A 19,687-nucleotide genomic window follows, 5' to 3' on the forward strand; every position below is an offset into this window, starting at 1 on the left:
GTACAATGGTCCCACCCCCGATCTGACAGCCTCTGTGCTGTTGAGGAGGATGGAAAGTCTCAGGGAAGGAGAACATCTAACTGGAGCAGAAGGAAATGATCCCAAAGTTGGGACCTTCCTTCCAGATGATGTTGTGGTTTCCTCTCGCACTGAGGATACCTTTCCAGGGGAGGGAATTCCAATTAGGAAGAGACAGTATTAGTAATGGGCAACTCAATCATTAGAAACATAAATAGCTGGGTATGCTACTTACTGAGGTGTCTTCACTGTGGTAGGTCAACTGCTGCTGCTCCCCCGTCGACTCCGCCTACGCTTCTCACTCTGGTGGAGTACCAAAGTCAACGGGAGAGCACTCGGCAGTCGATTTATTGCGTCTTCACTAGACGCGATAAATTGAACCCCGGTGGATTGATTGCTCCGGAGGTAAGTGTAGACATGCCCACAGAAACTTGGTGGAATGAGGATAATCAATGGGACACAGTAATACCAGGGTACAAAATATATTGGAAGGACAGAACAGGTCGTGCTGGTGCGGGAGTGGCACAATATGTGAAAGAAAGCATAGAATCAAATGAAGTAAAAATCTTAAATTAAATGAATCACTCTGTACCATAGAATCTCTATAGCTATTTCCATGCTCTAATAGTAATATAGCAGTAGGGATATATTACTGACCAGCATGGTGATGTGACTGAGAAATACTCAGGGAGATTAGAAAGACTATTAAAATAAAAAACTCAATAATAATGGGGGATTTCAACTATCCCCATATTGACTGAGTACATGTCACCTCAGGATGGGATGCAGAGATAAAGTTTCTTGACACATTAAATGACACGCCAATGTGCAGAAAAATTAGCAAATATGGCAGGCAACTAGCTTGGCTCAACAGTGAAACCTTTGATGAACTTAAACACAAAAAAGAAGCTTACAAGAAGTGGAAATTTGGACAGATGACTAGAGAAGAGTATAAAAATATTGCTCGAGCATGCAGGGGTGTAGTCAGGAAGGCCAAAACACAACTGGAGTTGCAGCTAGCAAGAGATGTGAAGGGTAACAAGAAGGGTTTCTACAGGTATGTTAGCAACGAGAAAAAGGTCAGAGAAAGTGTGGGACCCTTACTGAATGGGAGAGGCAACCTAGTGACAGATGATGTGGAAAAAGCTGAAGTACTCAATGCTTTTTTTGCCTCGGTCTTCACAGACAAGGTCAGCTCCCACACTGCTGTCCTGGGCAACACAGTATGGGGAGGAGGTGAGCAGCCCTCAGTGGTGAAAGAACAAGTTAGGAACTATTTAGAAAAGCTGGACATGCACAAGTCCATGGGTCCAGATCTAATGCATCCGAGGGTGCTGAGGGAATTGGCTGATGTGGTTGCAGAGCCATTGGCCATTATCTCTGAAAACTCGTGGCGACCAGGGGAGGTCCCGGATGACTGGAAAAAGGCAAATATAGTGCCCATCTTTAAAAAAGGGAAGAAGGAGAACCCGGGAAACTACAAACCCATCAGCCTCACCTCAGTCCCTGGATAAATCATGGAGCAGGTCCTCAAGTAAACCATTTTCATAGAATCATAGAATATTAGGGTTGGAATTGACCTCAGGAGGTCATCTAGTCCAATCCCCTGCTCAAAGCAGGACCAACACCAACTAAATCATCCCAGTCAAGGCTTTGTCAAGCCAGGCCTTAAAAACCTCTAAGGATGGAGATTCCACCACCTCCCTAGGTAACCCATTCCAGTGCTTCACCACCGTCCTAGTGAAAGTGTTTCCCAATATCCAATAATATCCTAATATTTTGAAGCACTTGGAGGAGAGGAAGGTGATCAGGAACAGTCAACATGGATTCACCAAGGGAAAGTCATGCCTGACCAACCTGATTGCCTTCTATGATGAGATAACTGGCTCTGTGGATATGGGGAAAGCAGTGGACGTGATATATCTTGACTTTAGCAAAGCTTTTGATACGGTCTCCCACAGTATTCCTGCCAGCAAGTTAAAAAAGTATGAATTGGATGAATGGACTATAAGGTGGATAGAAAGCTGGCTAGATTGTTGGGCTCAACGGGTAGTGATCAATGGCTCAATGTCTAGTTGGCAGCCGGTATCAAGCGGACTGCCCCAGGGGTCAGTCCTGGGGCTGGTTTTGTTCAACATCTTTATTAATGATCTGGATGATGGGATGGATTGCACCCTCAGCAAGTTCCCAGATGACACTAAACTGGGGGGAGAGGCAGATACACTGGAGGGTAGGAATAGGGTCCAGAGTGACCTAGACAAATTGGAGGATTGGGCCAAAAGAAATCGGATGAGGTTCAACAAGGACAAGTGCAGAGTCCTGCACTTAGGATGGAAGAATCCCATGCACCGCTACAGGCTGGGGACCGACTGGCTAAGTAGCAGTTCCAAAGAAAAGGACCTGGGGATTACAGTGGATGAGAAGTGGATGAGTCAGCAGTGTGCCCTTGTTGCCAAAAAGGCTAATGGCATATTGGGCTGCATTAGTAGGAGCATTGCCAGCAGATCGAGGGAAGTGATTATTCCCCTCTATTCAGCACTGGTGAGGCCACATCTGGAGTATTGTGTCCAGTTTTGGGCCCCCACTACAGAAAGGATGTGGAGAAATTGGAGAGTGTCAAGCGGAGGGCAACGAAAATGATTAGGGGGCTGGGGCACATGACTTACAAGGAGAGGCTGAGGGAACTGGGCTTGTTTAGTCTGCAGAAGAGAAGAGAGAGGGGGGATTTGATAACAGCCTTCAATTACCTGAAGGGGGGTTCCAAAGAGGATGGATCTAGACTGTTCTCAGTGGTAGCAGATGACAGAACAAGGAGTAATGGTCTCAAGTTGCAGTGGGGGAGGTCTAGGTTGGATATTAGGAAACACAATTTCACTAGGAGGGTGGTGAAGCAGTGAAATGGGTTACCTAGGGAGGTGGTGGAATCTCCACCCTTAGAGGTTTTTAAGGCCCAGCTTGACAAAGCCCTGGCTGGGATGATTTAGTTGGGAATTGGTCCTGCTTTGAGCAGGGGGTTGGACTAGATGACCTCCTGAGATCTCTTCCAACTCTAATCTTCTATGATTCTATGACTGCTTCTTGGAGCAGCTAGTCCTGCAATCCATAAGAAAAGAGGCAATTCTTGATTTAGTCCGAAGTGGAACACAGCATCTGGTCCAAGAAGTGAAGCTAGCTGGACCTCTTGGTAATAGTGACCATTATATAATTAAATTTAACATCCCTGTGGCGAGGAAAACACCACAGCAGCCCAACACTGTAGCATTTAAATTCAGAAAGGGGGATTACACAAAAATGAGGAAGTTAGTGAAACAGATAAGATAGTGAAACAGTGCCAAAAGTGAAATCCCTGCAAGCTGCATGGAAACTTTTTAAAGACATAATAATTGAGGCTCAACTTAAATATATATCCCAAAATAAAAAAAAAAAACATAGCAAGAGAACCAAAAAAGTGCCACTGTGGCTAAACAACAAAGTAAAAGAAGCGGTCAGAGGCAAAAAGTGGAAGTTAAATTCTAGTGAGGAAAATAGAAAGGAGCATAAACTCTGGCAAATGAAGTGTAAAAATGTTATTAGGAAAGCCAAAAAAGAATGCGAAGAACAGCTAGCCAAAGACTCAAAAAGTAATAGCAAAAAATGTTTTAAGTACATCAGAAGCAGGAAGCCTGCTAAACAACTAGTGGGGCTACTGGATGATCAAGATGCTAAAGGAGCACTCAAGGACGATAAGGCCATTGTGGAGAAACTAAATGTATTCTTTGCATCGGCTGAGAATGTGAGGGAAATTCCCAAACCAGAGCCATTCTTTTTAGGTGACAAATCTGAGGAACTGTCCCAGATTGAGGTGTCATTAGAGGAGGTTTTGGAACAAATTGATAAACTAAACAGGAATAAGTCACCAGGACCAGATGGTATTTACCAAAGAGTTCTGAAGGAACTCAAATATGAAATTGCAGAACTACTAACTGTAGACTGTAACCTATCATTTAGATCAGCTTCTGTACCAAATGACAGGAGGAATACTACTCAAGATAGTTAAGTCCCAGGCAGACTGCAAAGAGCTACAAAAGGATCTCTCAAAACCGGGTGACTGGGAAATAAAATGGCAAATGACATTTTATGTTGATAAATGCAAAGTAATGCACATCGGAAAACATAATCCCAACTATACATATAAAATGATGGGGTCTAAATTAACTGTTATCATTCAAGAAAGAGATCTTGGAGTCATTGTGGCTAGTTCTCTGAAAACATATACTCAATGTGCAGCGGCAGTCAAAAAAGCGAGCAGAATGTTGGGACTCATTAGGAAAGGGGTAGATAATAAGACAGAAAATACATCTCTACCCTGATATAACGCTGTCCTCAGGAGCCAAAAAATCTGACCACGTTATAGGTGAAACCGTGTTCTATCGAACTTACTTTGATCCGCCGGAGTGCCCGGCCCGCCCCCCCGGAGCACTGCTTTACCGCGTTATATCCGAATTCGTGTTATATTGGGTCGCATTATATTGGGGTAGAGATGTATCATATTGCCTCTATATAAATCCATGGTATACCCACATCTTGAATACTGCGTGCAAATGTGGTTGCCGCATCTCAAACAAGATATATTGGAATTGGAAAAGGTTCAGAAAAGGGCAACAAAAATGATTAGGGGTATGGAACGGCTTTCGTATGAGGGGAGATTAATAAGACTGGGACTTTTCAGCTTGGGGGAATACGACTGAGGTCTATAAAATCATGACTGGTGTGGAGAAAATAAATAAGGAAGTGTTATTTACTCCTTCTCATAACACAAGAACTAGGGGTCACCACATGAAATTAATAGTCAGCAGGTTTAAAACAAACAAAAGGAAGTATTTCTTCACACAACACAGTCAACCTGTGGAACTCTTTGCCAGAGGATGTTGTGAAGGCCAAGACTATAACAGGGTTCAAAAAAGAACTAGATAAATTCATGGAGGATAGGTCCATCAATGGCTATTGGCCAGGATGGTGTTTGCCAGAAGCTGGGAATGAGCGACAGGGAATGGATCACTTGATTACCTCTTCTATTCATTCCCTCTGGGGCAGCTGGCATTGGCCACTGTCAGAAGGTAGGATACTGGGCTAGATGGACCTTTGGTCTGACCCAGAATGGCCGTTCTAATGTTCTAACATCCCTTGGTGCAGATTAAGCCCATTACTACTTCTCCTGCCTTCAATGGCCATGGAGAACCATTGATCACAGGCATTTTTAAAATAGCTCTTAACATACTTGAAGACTGGTAACAGGTTTCCTCTCAGTCTTCTTTTCCCAAGACTCAGCATGCTCAGTTTTTTAACCTTTCCTCACAGGTCCGGTTTTCTAAACCTTTTATCATCTGTTGCTCACCTCTGGACTCTCTCCAGTTTGTCCACATCTTTCCTATCGTGTGTCAGCCTGAATTGCATATAGTACTCCAGCTGAGGCCTCACCAGTGCTGAGTAGAGCAGGACAATTACCTCCCATGTCTTACATATGACATTCCTCTTCATACACCTCAGAATGATATTAGACTTTTTCACAGCTGCACCACATTGTTGGCTCATATTCAGTTTGTGATCCACTATAGCCCCCCAGGTCCTTTGCAGCAGTACTACCACCTAGCTAGTCATTCCCCATTTTGTAGGTTTGTATTTGATTTTTTCTTCCTTAATGAACTACTTGGCACTGCTAATTTCAGACCAATTCTCCAAATTGTTTTGAATTCTAATCCTGTCCTGCAACGTGCTTGCAACCCCTTCCAGCTTGGTGTCAGCTGGAAATTTTATAAGCATGCTCTCCTCTCTATTATCCAAGTCAAATACTGAATAGTATCACACCCAGCACTGACCCTGCAGGATCCCACTAACTATGCCCTCCCAGTTTAACAGCAAACCATTGATAACTACTCTTTGAGGTACTGTCTTTCAGTCAGTTGTGCACTCAACTTACAGTAAGTTCAGCTAGATGACATTTCCCGTTTTTGTATGAGACTGTCCTGTGGGACAGTGTCAAAAGACTGACTAAAATCAAGACACATCACATCTACAGCTTCCCCTTTATCCTCTAGACTAGAGGTGGGCAAACTACGGCCAGCGGGCCACATCCGGCTTGCGGGACTATCCTACCTGGCCCTTGAGCTCCCAGCTGGGAAGGCTAGCCCCCGGTCTGTCCCCTCTCCCCCACAGCCTCAGCTCGCCGTGCCGCCAGCGCTCTGGGTGGCGGGGCTGTGAGCTCCTGCCAGGCTGCACAGCTGTGTGAGCCACCGGGTGTAGTGTATTAAATTGCTCCCCGTAGGAATGTGCTACTTACGGAGCACCGGGACTTGCAGCAGGAAGTAGTACACTGTAAGTAGCACATTCCTACAGGGAGCAATTTAATACACTACACCCCAGTAGGGAACGCTATGCCTCTACAGACAGCCTGGCCCCCACCCCCTATCCACCCCCTCCCACTTCCCACTCCCTAACCGCCACCCTGGGACCCCACCTCCTATCCAACCCCCCATGCTCCCTGTCCCCCGACCCCTATTCACACCCCCGCCCTCTGACAGGCCCCCCCGGGACTCCCACACCGATCCAACTGCCCCTGTTCCCTGTCCCCGACTGCTCCCTGGGACTCCCTGCCCCTTATCCAACCCCCCCCACTCCCCACCCCCTTACCATGCCGCTTAGAGCACCAGAACTGGCAGCCGTAAGTAGTACACCGTAAGTAGCACATTCCTACGGGGAGCAATTTAATATACTGCACCCAGCACTCCATACAGTTTCGGAACCCCGATGTGGCCCTCAGGCCCAAAAGTTTGCCCACCCCTGCTCTAGGCCACCAATCCTGTCAAACCACCATGTTAACCATTAGATGGTGCCCTTCCCACAGAGCAGCTATAGAGCCACACTCGGCCTGGTGCCATCATTCTCTTTATTGTTGGGGGAAACCCTGTGGGTGGAGTGCATGTGCTTGGAGGGAGAGAGAGGGAACCGCTCTGTTAACATCCCCGTTAACCGCGGATCACCCCCTCTGCATGACCACGCCACCTCACACTACAGCAATGGAGAGCTTGGCACCTGGGGCTGGGAGCAGCAGCACGCATGGCCCTGCCTGTGCCCTTTGAACATGCAGGCCCTCCCTAGGCTCCTAGGTGTGGCAGCGGCTGGAGCCCAGCAGGGAAGTGGCAGATCAATGGCAGCTCCTGGTGCTGGCTATGGGATTGGAGAGCATGGCGGTGACAGGCCTTGCCCAAAGCTATTCAGGCTGGTCAGCCAGGGAGATGCCCTGGTAGCGCATCGTAGGGTGTTGGGGGAATCACAGCCCTGGTGGATCTGGAGTGAATCCTGCCAGCTTTCCCTCAACCAAGGCTCTCAGCAGGGCTCAGCAGCTCCACTTCGTCCAAAGATTGGGCCTAGGCCAGGCTCCTGCCCCAGAGAGAGTCACCAGCCAACGGCCCTGGCTTGCAGAGCTGGGCAACAAGCCCCCCCACCCCTCAGTGCCAAGCCCCTCAGAAATCCAGCCCCAGTGCCCATCCCTAGGCTGCCCAGTTGGAAAGCAAGACCCCCTGCTGTCACCAGAACAAGATCCCTGCAGCTGCTCTCACTACTGGCAGGAGCTTGCCAAAGCACAATGCCCATCTCCCACAGAAGTAGGCACCTGCCCAGTGCTGAACTGAGAGAAGCTTCCTTGTCCCTGCTGCCCTGGGGCTCTCTTCAGGTTGATCCCTACTGGCCAGTGTCCTGGCACTGGTTACCTGTTGAGGGGCTTGGGTTAGGACCCCAGTCCCTGGTAGGCGTGGCTGTGTCAGTCTGCAGCAGCTCTGGGGCCAGAACGAGGAGGATGATCAACTAAACGCCGAAGGGGGTACTGTGCAGGTGTCTGTAGGGGGCCCAAGGCAGGCTGCTGCACCCTGGCGTGGGCAGGGAGCGCTGCCGGGCCTGGTCCCAGCCCTACACGGAGATGGAGCCCTCCCGGAAGCTGGTTCTGCCGATCAGGGCGTTGATCAGGGTGGGGTGTCCCTCCCTGCAGGCCTCCTGCGCCGCCTGGACGATGTTGTCCATGCAGGCCTCGTCCTGGCGGCTGAGTAGGAAACCTTTCCCTCCCAAGCCTTCCGCCACCAGGTGGTAATCTGCGCAGGGAGGAGACCGGCTGTTAGCAAAGCTGCTGCTGCGGGGCCTGGGCACGGCAGTGACAGCCCACATAGGCCACTAAGTAGGCAGAGCTGGTTCCAGGAGGGTGGCCGCAATGGGCACACCAGATGTGAGTGGCAGCAGCGCGGAGGGAGGGAAGGCATGCTGGGGTCTGCAACTTCCAGGAATGCAGTGGAGAACACTGGCAGGGAAGGCTGGGAGGGAATCCCCCAGCTCGTGGGGACCAACCACAGAAGGAAGGGGCCGTTCAAAGTTCCCTTCCCCCGGGGAGCCCTGCTTGGGTGGGCAGAGCAGGCATCAGTGCTGGGCTATGAACCCAGAGGTGTGATGGGACTTGCACCAATTTTGGGAACCTCCCGCTTTCCGTCCCTTGATGGGAGTGGCCTGCAGGAAGCAGCACACAATGGCTGCCCGCCTGCGGACAGGCTGCACAGGCAACACGATCCGGAGGCACCCAGGGCCCATGCTGAGCATGCCGCTGCCATCACTGCGCAGCGTCTTGGAGTAATGTCCCCAGGGCAGCCGGCTAATGGGGACCAAGACTCACCCACATAGGCCAGGCCGCAGGCCACGTTGCTGCCCAGCAAGGGGACCTGCTCACGGGAGATCTGACTCCAGCAGGCGTCGTTCCCCACCAGCGCGATGACGGGCGTCTGAAAAAGCAAGGAAAGTGCTGCTCCCCACGCACCAGAAGGGAGGGGCGAGGTCCCAGTGCCCCACCCCCAGTGCCCTGTCCTCTCTGCCCTAGGGCCCTGCTCTGCCCTCTCCCACTACATTGAGTCCAGGCCAGCTCCTCTTGCCTTGGAAAAGGAACTGCAATGAAGGGGAGGCTGTGAAGGGGCCTGGTCACTGGTGCTGCCTGGACTAACTACAGGACCCCAAAACCATTTGCAGTGTCTCCAGGGCTGTGGCCACTCCCACATGTGCAGGGCCCCTTTAGTCCTTACTTTGTGTATGAATTTGGGGCAATGTAGGGTAGCTGGGCCTGGTCCCCAAGGGGTCCCTGCCTGCAGCGACCCCATTGGTGCTGGGTAGCTGGCCTGGCCCCCAGGGGTCGCTGCAAGCAGGGACTCCATGGGCACGGGGTAGCGGGGCCTGGCTCCCAGGGATCATTGCAAGCAGGGACCCCATTGGCGCGGGGTAGCTGAGCCCAGCCCCCCAGGGTCCCCATTGGCACGGGGTCAGGGGGAGGTTACCTTGTGACGGACGAAGGTGTCAAACTCCATGATGCTGTAGCCGAGGGAGCCGTCTCCGTAGAGGATCCAGACCTGAGGGCGGGGAAGGGAAGTGAGGTTCCCCTGGCAGAGCCCTTGGAGGGGTGAACACTTCCCCCCACATTAACTGGTGCAGAAGGTGTGAGTGCTGGCGCCTGCCTCCCAAAGGGCTGGGTGTTAGTGTGGGCAGGCAGGCAGTGTCGGGGGCCCCACCGGCTCAGAGAGAGGCCTCTGGAAGTAAGCAGGCAAAGTGAGGAAAGCAGGAGGGAAGCTGGGAGTCTGGGGCCAGGAAAGCCAATGGAGGATTCAGGAGACAGACCAGAAAGCCTGGGAATGTGGCATCCCCTATACCAGAGACCCTCACCAGAGCCTTGGGATACCCTGCCCCCATGGCAAGCCTGGTTAAAGCCCCCATCAGGGTGAGGGGAGCACTTGCCCTGCCCATGGCACCTGTTAGAGCCCCCCCTGGCAGGCCATGGGGGCACCCCATTAGAGCCCTCCTCTGGCTGGCTGGTTACTGACCTCAGAATCCGGCCGGCAGAGTTTGGCGCCGAGAGCAAATCCTCCCCCGACACCCAGTGTCCCGAAAGCTCCTGGGGAGAAAGGACAATGCAGAGGGGATGCCTGACCACGCCCAGGCATGCCAGGGAAAGCAGGGGCATGAAACCAACCTCTGTCCCTTCCTGAACCCAGCCCTCACTGAGCAGAGGGGCTGCTGAGTGGCTCAGCGTCTCCTCACCTGCTCCCATGGGCTCCCGTCACCAGCGGGGAAAAACGGGGTCAGCTCAGGGCAGCCTCAGGCTTAGCCCTCCAGTGAGGCTGCCCGAATGCCCCCTCAGGCATTGTCCTTCTTGGCCCAGGGCAGCAGGCTGCCAGGGGCATAGGTCCCACATCCATGGGGCAGGAGACCACCTCTGGGGACTGCCAGCCCCAGCTCAGAGCTGTGGGAGTGGGGCTCTGGGCTCAGTTGCACTGCAGAAGCCTTGCAAGGGATCTGCCACCGTCAGCCCCCATGACAGACGGTGAGCACTGCCAGCTCCAGAGACGTCCCATTACCCGGGTCCAGCCAGCGCAGGGGCCCCCAGGGCCGCACGATGTAGGCAGCGCTCCCCACGAAGTCGCCCCCATCTAACACCAGCAGGCTGTTCTCGGGCAGCAAGTTGTCCACATGGTGTAGGAGCTTGAGTGGGTTCAGGTGCTGCTCCGTGGGCTCTTTTGATTTCTCTCTGTGCACATAGGAGGGCAGTCACTGGCACACCCAGGAGCCTGGCCAGCCCCTCACAGCATGACCAAGACTGCGAGCGCCTGGGAGTGCCCAAGCTCTGGGAGTACACACAGGTTCAGCTCCCCAGATAAACCCATTCACCACACTTCTGCTGCCCAGCACGGGGCTGAGCCTCCAGACCCTCGCTGGATCACACTGCCCCCTGCCGACCAGTACAGGGCTCAGCCCTACAGCCCTTCCCTCGGCGACACTGCTCCCTGGCACAGGCCTGATCCCTACAGCCCTTCCCGGGTGACACTGCCCCCTGCTGCCCAGCACAGGCCTGAGCCCTATGGTCCCTCCCTGGGCGACACTGCCCCCTGCTGCTCAGCACAGGTCTGAGCCTCTAGCCCCTCCCTGTGTGACACTGCCCCCTGCTGCCCGGCACAGGGCTGAGCCTATGGCCCCTCCTGGGGTGGCACTATGGGGACAATGCCACCCTATCAGCTCTACACCTACCGGTTTGCTTTCTCCTTCCTTTGGTCGCCATCTTTCAGACTTGTTGCCCAGTCCTGAGGTGGTGAGTAACTCTTGAGGCCTTGGGAAAGGCTCAGGAGGAAGGAGCCAGCATCTCCTGCAGAGAGAGTGGGCAGCATGAGATTTTGACAGGCCAACCTGAGCAGGAGCTGGTCCCGGGCCCCGAGCAGCACCAGTATCAGAGCAGAGCCAGCCTGCGGAGGCACAGCTGAAGAGCTTGGTTACGTGCCCCAGCCAACGTGATATGGCTGTGAAAAAATGCGGTCTTGGGATGCATCAGGCGAGGTATTTCCAGTAGAGATAAGGAGGTGTGAGTACCGTTATACAAGGCACTGGGGAGACCTCATCTGGAATAGTGTGTGCAGTTTTGGTCTCCCATGTTTAAGAAGGAAGAATTCAAACTGGAACAGGTTCAGAGAAGGGCTACTAGGATGATCCGAGGAATAGAAAACCTGACATATGAAAGGAGACTCAAAGAGCTTGGCTTGTTTAGCCTAACCAAAAGAAGGCTGAGGGGAGATATGATTGCTTTCTATAAATATATCAGAGGAATAAACACCAGGGAGGGAGAGGAATTATTTAAGCTCAGTACCAATGTGGACACAAGAACAAATGGATATAAACTGGCTATCAGGAAGTTTAGACTTGAAATTCGACGAAGGTTTCTAACCATCAGAGGAGTGAAGTTCTGGAACAGCCTTCCAAGGGGAGTAGTGGGGGCAAAAGAAATATCTGGATTCAAGACTAAGCTTGATAAGTTTATGGAGGGGATAGTATAATGGGATAGCCTAATTTTGGTAATTAATTCGTCTTTGACTACTAGCGGTAAATATGCCCAATGGCTTGTGATGGGATGTTAGCTGGGGTGGGATCTGAGTTACTACAGAGAATTCTTTCCTGCGTGTCTGGCTGGTGAGTCTTGCCCACATGCTCAGGGTTTAGCTGATTGCCATATTTGGGGTCGGGAAGGAATTTTCTTCCAGGGCAGATTGGCAGAAGCCCTGGGTTTTTTTCGCCTTCCTCTGCAGCGTGGGGCACAGGTCACTTGCTGGAAGATTCTCTGCACCTTGAAGTCTTTAAACCATGATTTGAGGACTTCAATGGGCTCAGACACAGATTTGATACAGGAGCGGGTGGGTGAGATTCTGTGGCCTGCATTGTGCAGGAGGTCAGACTAGATCAGGGGTAGGCAACCTATGGCACGCGTGCCAAAGGCGGCACGCGACCTGATTTTTGGTGGCACTCACACTGCCCGGGTCCTGACCACTGGTCCGGGGGGCTCTGCATTTTAATTTAATTTTAAATGAAGCTTCTTAAACATTTTAAAAACCTTATTTACTTTACATACAACAATAGTTTAGTTATATATTATAGACTTATAGAAAGAGACCTTCTAAAAACTTTAAATTGTATGACTGGCACACGAAACCTTAAATGAGAGTGAATAAATGAAGACTCGGCACACCACTTCTGAAAGGTTGCCGACCCCTGGACTAGATGATCATAATGGTCCCTTCTGACCTTAAAATCTATGATTCTATTGCCAACAGCATGGTGGGCAGGCTCAGCAGACAGGTGGGTGCTGGGAGGAGCAGGGTGGGGCGTGGCTGAAGCACGCACCTACCTTCCAGCGTGGGTCTGCTGCCCATATGAACCACTTACTCAGCGGGGTCTGTTCCCGTCAGCTTTAGTGGTGATTCTGTCATTCCATCTCCTGTGCCTGCTCTGCTCCCAGCAGAGGGGGCAGCAGTCTAGGCACTCGCTGAGACATGGCGTGGGCAGGAGCAGGGGAAGGCCAGCAGCGGCAGAATGGGAGCTGATTCTGAGGCAGAGCACCGAGCGCCCGCCTGCCCCTCACCTTGGATGGCCACGCGGGGCTTCCAGAAGACGTCCGAATTGCGCAGCATCTGGGCACGGTCCCGGTTGATGGCAATGACTATGCTGCGCCGGCTCAGCACGCAGCCATAGGACAAACGGAAATCACACACTGTACCTGCCGGGGGCAACACGGGGGTGAGGGTTAGGTCAGCTCCCCCACCCCAGAAGCCCCCCCAGCCCCATAATGCCTCGAGCATAACCCCTCCCTCCCACTGCCCATCCCATCACACCCAACATCAGGCTCCTGCACCCCACCCCACCACCCCCCAGCATTACCCCCCCACTGCCACTGCCCAGCCCCACTACACCCAACATCAGGTTCCCCCACCCCATAACCCCCCAGTATTTGCCACCCCAACTGCCACTGCCCAGCCCCACCAGACCCCAACATGAGGCTCCCCCATCCCACCCCCTACGCACAACCCCCCAGCATTACCCCCCCATTGCCCAGCCCCTCCAAACCCCCACATGAGGCCCTCCCCCCACACAACGCCACTGCTCAGCACTACCACACCCAACATCAGGCTCCCCCACCCCACAACCCCTCAAGCATTACCCACCCCCCACTACTGCCGAGCCACAACACATCCATCAAGCTCCCCCACCCCCACAACCCCTCCAGCCCCATAACCCCTTGAGCATTATCTCCCCGCCACTGCCCAACCCCACAACCCCCAGCATTACCCCCAACTGCCACTGCCCAGCCCCACCACACCTCCACAAAAGGCTCCTCCACCCCACAACTCCCCAGCCCCACAACACTTTGAGCATTACCCCATGCCACTGATAACCCTCAGCCCCACAACACCCCATCACTAACCCCCAGCCCTGCCCCACAACCCACTCCACTGACATGCCATCCCAGCTCCCTGTCACTCCCAAGTCCAATGGCCCCAAGGTGCGACACCCTCCAGGCCAGTTCCCATGCTGCATTCCACAGACCTGCCAGAATGACCAGGTCAGCCTCCTTCAGCACCTCTCGGCGGTTTTGGCGGATATGTAGTGGGCTGTCCCTTCCCAGCATGCCCCGGGCCATCCCACCCAGGAAGCAAGGGATGCCGAGGGCCTCCAGGGCTTCCCTGCAGGGCACAGGGAAGGGTTAGCTCTCAGCAGCTGAGTCACCTCATGGCAAAGGGATACTTCATACTACTATGAACATGGGCGCTACCAGCGCAGCCCCCATGTGCGTGTGCACTCAGACAGCTGAGCAAGTGGAAGAGTGCGTGAGGAGGGCGCGCGCGGCAGGGCGCAGCAGCGCGACTGAGGAGGAAATGCACGGCAGTGGAGGGCATGCATGGCAGGGTGCATCAGTGCATGAGGAGGGTGCATGGCAGCCAATGAGCAAGGTATTGTGTGTGTGTGTGTGAGAGCACGAACGTGTGAGAGTGCGGGGAGCACGCGTGGCAGGAGGACACGCCACGTGCTTGTTTCTTGGAGGGGAAGACACATTTTTGGTTAATTAAAGGACAGCCCCTTGAAACCAGAGGAAGCAGGTGCCAAAGATGGCTCTGCCAGTGAGCCTTAGCCTTGCCGTGCAGACCCGGTGCCATCCGGCTCTGCCGATGCCCCTCAATCCCAACCTGCAGCTCCCTACTATTCCAGCTCTGCTGATGTCCCCCGTCCGGTCCGACAGCCTCGGGTCTCTGTCGGTCAGGCCAGGACAGATAGTGGCTCTCACCCTGTGTGCACATGGCCACTGGGGGAAGCCACAGCCACCAGCCTGCAGATGGGCAGAGCTGAAAAAGCTGGGTGAGAGCGCCGAGGGCTGGCCAGCAGCGCCCCCTGCCCCCACAGAACCGGGGGCAGGGCAGAGAGAGGACTCTGAATGGAGCCGACTCTTCACCTGAGCTTCTCCACAGGCGTCGGGGGCAGGGTCACCTGGCTGCCCAGGAGCATAACAGGCTTCTTGGCACGGCTGACCAGCTCCACACACTGCTGCACCTGCACGCAAATGGGAAGCACCATCAGAGCCTGGCAAGGCCAGGGGTCAGTGCAAAGGCTAGGCAGAGCCTGGCAGGGCCAGCAGTCACTGGGGTCAGTGCAGTTGTTGGGCGCACCCTGGCGAGACCAGGAGTTATTGGGGTCAATGTAGCAGCTGGGCGGAGCCTGGCAGGGTTGGGGGCAGTGCAGTGGCTAGATGGAGCCTGGCAGAGCCGGGGGGCACTGCCAGTGACTGGGCGGGGCGGTCAGTGGTTGGGCGGGGCCGAGTGGTCAGCGGGGTCAATGCCAGTGGCTGAGCAGCTGTCACATGGCCCCTGGAGGTGCTCCTGGGCAGAGTTTAGCCAGTGGCATAAGGATGAGGAAGGAACTGGCAGGGAAACTACAGGTGGGGATCTAGCAGGAACCACAGAGGGGTGAGGCAGGGGAGGACAGGACAGAGGCTGTGCCCAGCTCTGAGGACAGATAGCGCCAGCGCCAAGGGAGGTGGCAGGCAGAGAGAGGTGAAGGGCTGGCAGAAGGGGTTGGGACTGGCACCAAAAGGTTGTAGGGTGACGAGGACCCCAGGGACCCCCTGCCCTGCCACAGTGCAGCAATGCTCCTCCTCGCCTCCCTTCTCCTTCTCGGGGCAGGGTCCAACAGGGGACAGGCTTGTTGTGCGGGGGAGGGCAGTGTGCTAATGAGGAGCTCTGGGGGGAAGCTCCCCGTCGGGCGGGGAGGAGATGTGCTCTCTGAAGGGAGGGAGCACCAGGCCCCAGGGGCTCTCACCTGCTCTGCTGTGGCCTGTGGCACCTGCACCGGAAGGGGGGAAAAGTCCCTTGTCTCCCAGGCCCCTGCATACAGGTTTCTGAGGTGGTTGCCCAGGTACCTGCGGGCGAGGTGGAGGGACAGTTGTTAGCTCCCAGCTCAGAGCTGCCCTTGGCAGACAGGGCTGTACTCACCAGTTGATGACTCCACCCAGCAGCCCTCTAGGGGTCTCTTTGAAGCTCAGCTCCTTCTCCACCAAGTAGTATGGGTACAGCACATCGATCGGGAACTCCACAAACACAGGGCCTGTAGCACAAAAAGAGATGGTCAGCCAGCCATGGCCCCACAGGACATGGGCAGCTCAGGCTCTGGGCTTGCCCAGTACCAATGCCCCACAGGGCATGGGCAACCCAGGCTCCTGCCCTGCCCAATGCCACTGCCCCACAGGGCATGGACAATCCAGGTACCATCCCTACCCTGCAGGGCATGGGCAACAGAGGCTCCCACCCTTTCCAATGCCAACGCCCCAAATTATCACCCCACAGGACATAGGCAAACCAGGATCCAGCCCCGCCCAACACTGACATCCCAAATTGTCACCACATAGGGCATGGGCAACCCTGTCCCTGCCCAATGCTGAAGCCTCACAGAACTTGGGCCCTGCCCAATGCTGATGCCAATGCCCCACACCATCGCCCAGCAGGGTCAGGGCAGCCCAGACACAAGCTATTCCAATACAGAGGAAAGATACAAAGAGCCACAGGAGAGGGATCAGGGAAGAGCCCCGCGAATGATTAAAGGTTTGGAAAACATGCCTTATAGTGAGACAAAAGGAGCTGAATTTAATTAGCTTAACAAAAAGAAGATTAAAGGATGACTTGATTGCAGTTCTTAAGTACCTACTGAGGAACAAAAAAATAGATACTGGTCTCTTCAGTCTAGCAGAGAAAGATATAAAACGATCGAAAGGCTGGAAGTTGGAGCTAGACAAATTCAGACTAGAAATAAGGTGCAATTTTTTTAACAGTGAGAGTAATTATCCACTGGAACAATTTACCAAGGGTGGATTCTCCATCACTGTCAGTTTTACAATCAAGATGGGAAGTATTTCTGAAAGAAGTGCTCTAGTTCTAACACAACTACTGGACTGGGAGCAGGAATTGTTTCAGTGAAGTTCTCTGGCCTGTGCCATGCAGGGATCAGATGAGATGATTACAATGGTCCCTTCTGTGAATATATGCAGGGCAAGGTAACTCACAGTGTGGACAGGGAGATGTGCAGCCTGGAAAACCCCAGTCAGGAGGCAGAGAGAAGTGGGTCTCCGCCCAAGAGAGGTGATGGCTGGGAAGCCCAGAGTGGGCGCCCTTGCTGGACCACAGAGGGGGAAATATCGGTTCAGTTGCCCTGGCCTGTGATAAACCCCACTGCAGCCCAGGTGCTGGCTGGCCCCAGCAGCAGTCACACTGCCCCACCTCTCCTGGGTCTCACACCCGCAGTGGAACATGGATTGAGTTTCATGGGGAGGTATCGAGTTCAGGACTCTGAACTGGGATGGGGACCCTGGCAGGGGGCTAGGGCAGATGTTCCTGGGAGCCAGCAGTGCTATCAGAAAACGGGGCTGGGACCTGAGAAAACAGGGCTAGGAAAAGAGTGAGGGGGGATTTGATAGCAGCCTTCAACTACATGAAGGGGGGTTCCAAAGAGGATGGATCTAGACTGTTCTCAGTGGAGGCAGATGACAGAACAAGAAGCAGTGGTCTCAAGTTGCAATGAGAGAAGTCTAGGTTGGATATTAGGAACCACTATTTCATTAGGAGGGTGGTGAAGCACTGGAATGGGTTACTTAGGAAGGTGGTGGAATCTCCTTCCTTAGAGGTTTTTAAGGCCCGGCTTGACAAAGCCTTGGCTGGGATGATTTAGTTCAGGGGTCTCAAACATGTGGCCCGCCAGCTCCCCGCGCCCCCGCCGAGTTTACCTAGAGCGGCTCTGGCCCGGCGCGCACTGGGAAGCGGCCGGAACCTGGGGGAGGGAGGGAGGGCACAGGGTCCCTCTAGGTACCTCCCCCGAAGCTCCCACTGGCCACGGTTCCCCATTCCCGGCCAATGGAAGCTGCGGGGGGGGGGGGGGGGCGGTGCCTGGAAGCAAGGACAACACACAGACCCCTGTGGTTCCCCCCCTCAGGTTCCAGCCGCTTCCTGGAGTGGTGTGGGGACAGGACAGGCAGGCAGGGAGCCTGCCCTCTCCCCGGTGTGCGCCGGGCCGGAGCCCACCCCCTGAACCCCTCCTGCAGCCGAACCCCCTGCCCTGAGCCCCCTGCCGCATCCCTTCTGCACCCCAACCCCCTGCCCTGAGCCCCCGCCACACCCCTCCTGCACCCCAACTCCCTGCCCTGAGCCCCTTGCTGCACCCCACACCCCTCCAGCACCCCAACCCCCTGCCCTGAGCCCTGCCACACCCCTCCTGCACCCCCTGGGGGCAGGGAGGGGGCGGAGTTGGGGTGGGGATTTCAGGGAATGGGTTGGAATGGGGGCAGGGAAGGGGTGGGAAGAGGCAGGGCAGGGGCAGAGCCTCATGGAAGGGGTGGAGTAGGGGCGAGGCCACAGCGGCGGGGTGGGGTGTCAGCGATGCAGCCCTTGGGCCAATGTGCTAGTCCTCACGTGGCCCTCGTAGTCATTTGAGTTTGAGACTGATTTAGTTTGTGTTGGTCCTGCTTTGGGCAAGGGGCTGGACTAGATGACCTCCCGAGGTCTCTTCCAACCCTGATATTCTATGACCTACATTCAAGAGAGTTTGATCTGACTGCAGGAGTGAGAGTTGTGGGACGGGTCTAGTGAGACCTGGGTAGGAAAACCTCCCAGCCCATTAATCCTTTGCTGCATAGGAGGACAAGCCCCAGGAGAAAGGCTTTTACCTGGGGTGCCGAACTGTGCTGCCGCGATGGCCCTTCGCAGTGTGGGGACGATGTCCCGCACAGTCCTCACTGACGCACAGAACTTGCAGAGTGGCTTGAAGAGGCACAGCTGCTCAATGTCCTGGAGAGCACCCCGGCCCTGCGCAGATAGACAGAACTGCAGTCCATGCTCCGATGGCCCTGTAAAACCCACTGCCTGAGGATGCCCCCAGCCAGGCTGCTTCCTCCCCAGTGACCAGGCACAGTGGGTGATAGGGCCGTGACCCTCTGAGTGTCTGTCTGGCAATGGGGCAGCAGAGATCATTGGGCTGGGAGGGATGAGACCTCACAACCAACAGGGACGTGGTATTGACCCTGGGTAGAGGTGAGGAATGCAAGTGGGGCTGGCTGCCCCTCTTCCCCAGCAGCAAGGTCTAAGTCAGACTACTCCTGCTCCACACACCGGTGCCAATTTGGCCCTTCTGCTTGGACAGCTCCAGCTGCTTGAGACTGGGGCAGGAATGGTTTTCCTGCTGTGGTGTGGCAGCACTGGGCACCCGCCTGCCACGACATGGCAGCAACCTCTGCTATCGGCAGCACCACAGACTCACCTTCTGCAGTGTGGCAGCTGCCCCGCCAATCAGCAGCACCGGGGATTCGGCCATCTGGGCATTCTTTACAGCCGTCACGGTGTTGGTTACCCCAGGTCCCGCTGTTACCGCGGCGACTCCGACTGTCCCTGCAATGCAGAGCAGCCAGCCCACAGAAGGGCAGATGTGAACAACTGCATCCTTACCACAGACAGGTGGGCAGGCCAGGCAGCGGGGGAACAGGGGACAGTTTAGGGCAGGTGGCTGGAAGCCAGATTGCATGCACCAGCAAGCCTATGCAATGTTCCCCAAGCCGGAACAAGAACTCAGGAAATGATCTGCCCATTGCTCGGCTGAGCTGGTCACTGCCCCCGTTGCGCATGGTCCTTCCTGTTGCTGGGGAGAGCTGGTCATTGCCCCAATGCCCATGGCCATGCCCCTGCCCATGACAGGGGTGACCTAGTCACTGCTCCGTTGCCATGGCCATGCCCCTCCCACTTCTTGGATGACCTGGTCACTGCCCCCTGCC

General features: G+C 54.6%; 1 protein-coding gene across 1 annotated transcript; it reads right to left on the reverse strand.

Moving 5' to 3' along the window:
• Positions 1–7,515: 7,515 nt before the first annotated feature.
• Positions 7,516–19,440, reverse strand: ILVBL (ilvB acetolactate synthase like). The gene is made up of 13 exons (XM_029913615.1): positions 19,180–19,440; positions 18,590–18,728; positions 15,873–15,984; positions 15,700–15,799; positions 14,837–14,934; positions 13,936–14,072; positions 12,974–13,108; positions 11,098–11,212; positions 10,431–10,600; positions 9,897–9,967; positions 9,357–9,428; positions 8,708–8,813; positions 7,516–8,138 (listed from the first exon to the last, which is right to left on the reverse strand). The coding sequence occupies exons 1-13, from the start codon at positions 19,438–19,440 to the stop codon at positions 7,960–7,962; spliced, it is 1,695 nt and encodes a 564-aa protein (XP_029769475.1). The 3' UTR covers positions 7,516–7,959.
• Between the last annotated feature and the right edge of the window lie 247 nt (positions 19,441–19,687).

This window comes from Terrapene carolina, unplaced genomic scaffold, assembly GCF_002925995.2.
Source record: "Terrapene carolina triunguis isolate 2854851 unplaced genomic scaffold, T_m_triunguis-2.0 Scaffold746, whole genome shotgun sequence".
Classification (NCBI taxonomy): Eukaryota; Metazoa; Chordata; order Testudines; family Emydidae; genus Terrapene; species Terrapene triunguis.

What these genes read in the sequence shown, in the direction of transcription:
- ILVBL (XM_029913615.1), bottom strand. Translation starts at nt 19,440, where the DNA reads ATGCAATCTGGCTTCCAGCCACCTGCCCTAAACTGTCCCCTGTTCCCC. An exon ending in CACAGGCCACAGCAGAGCAG is followed by an intron (nt 14,935 to 15,699) that starts GTGAGAGCCCCT and finishes ATTTGCGTGCAG; the next exon opens with GTGCAGCAGTGTGTGGAGCT. An exon ending in CCTGCGCTGGCTGGACCCGG is followed by an intron (nt 9,968 to 10,430) that starts GTAATGGGACGT and finishes CTTTCTCCCCAG; the next exon opens with GAGCTTTCGGGACACTGGGT.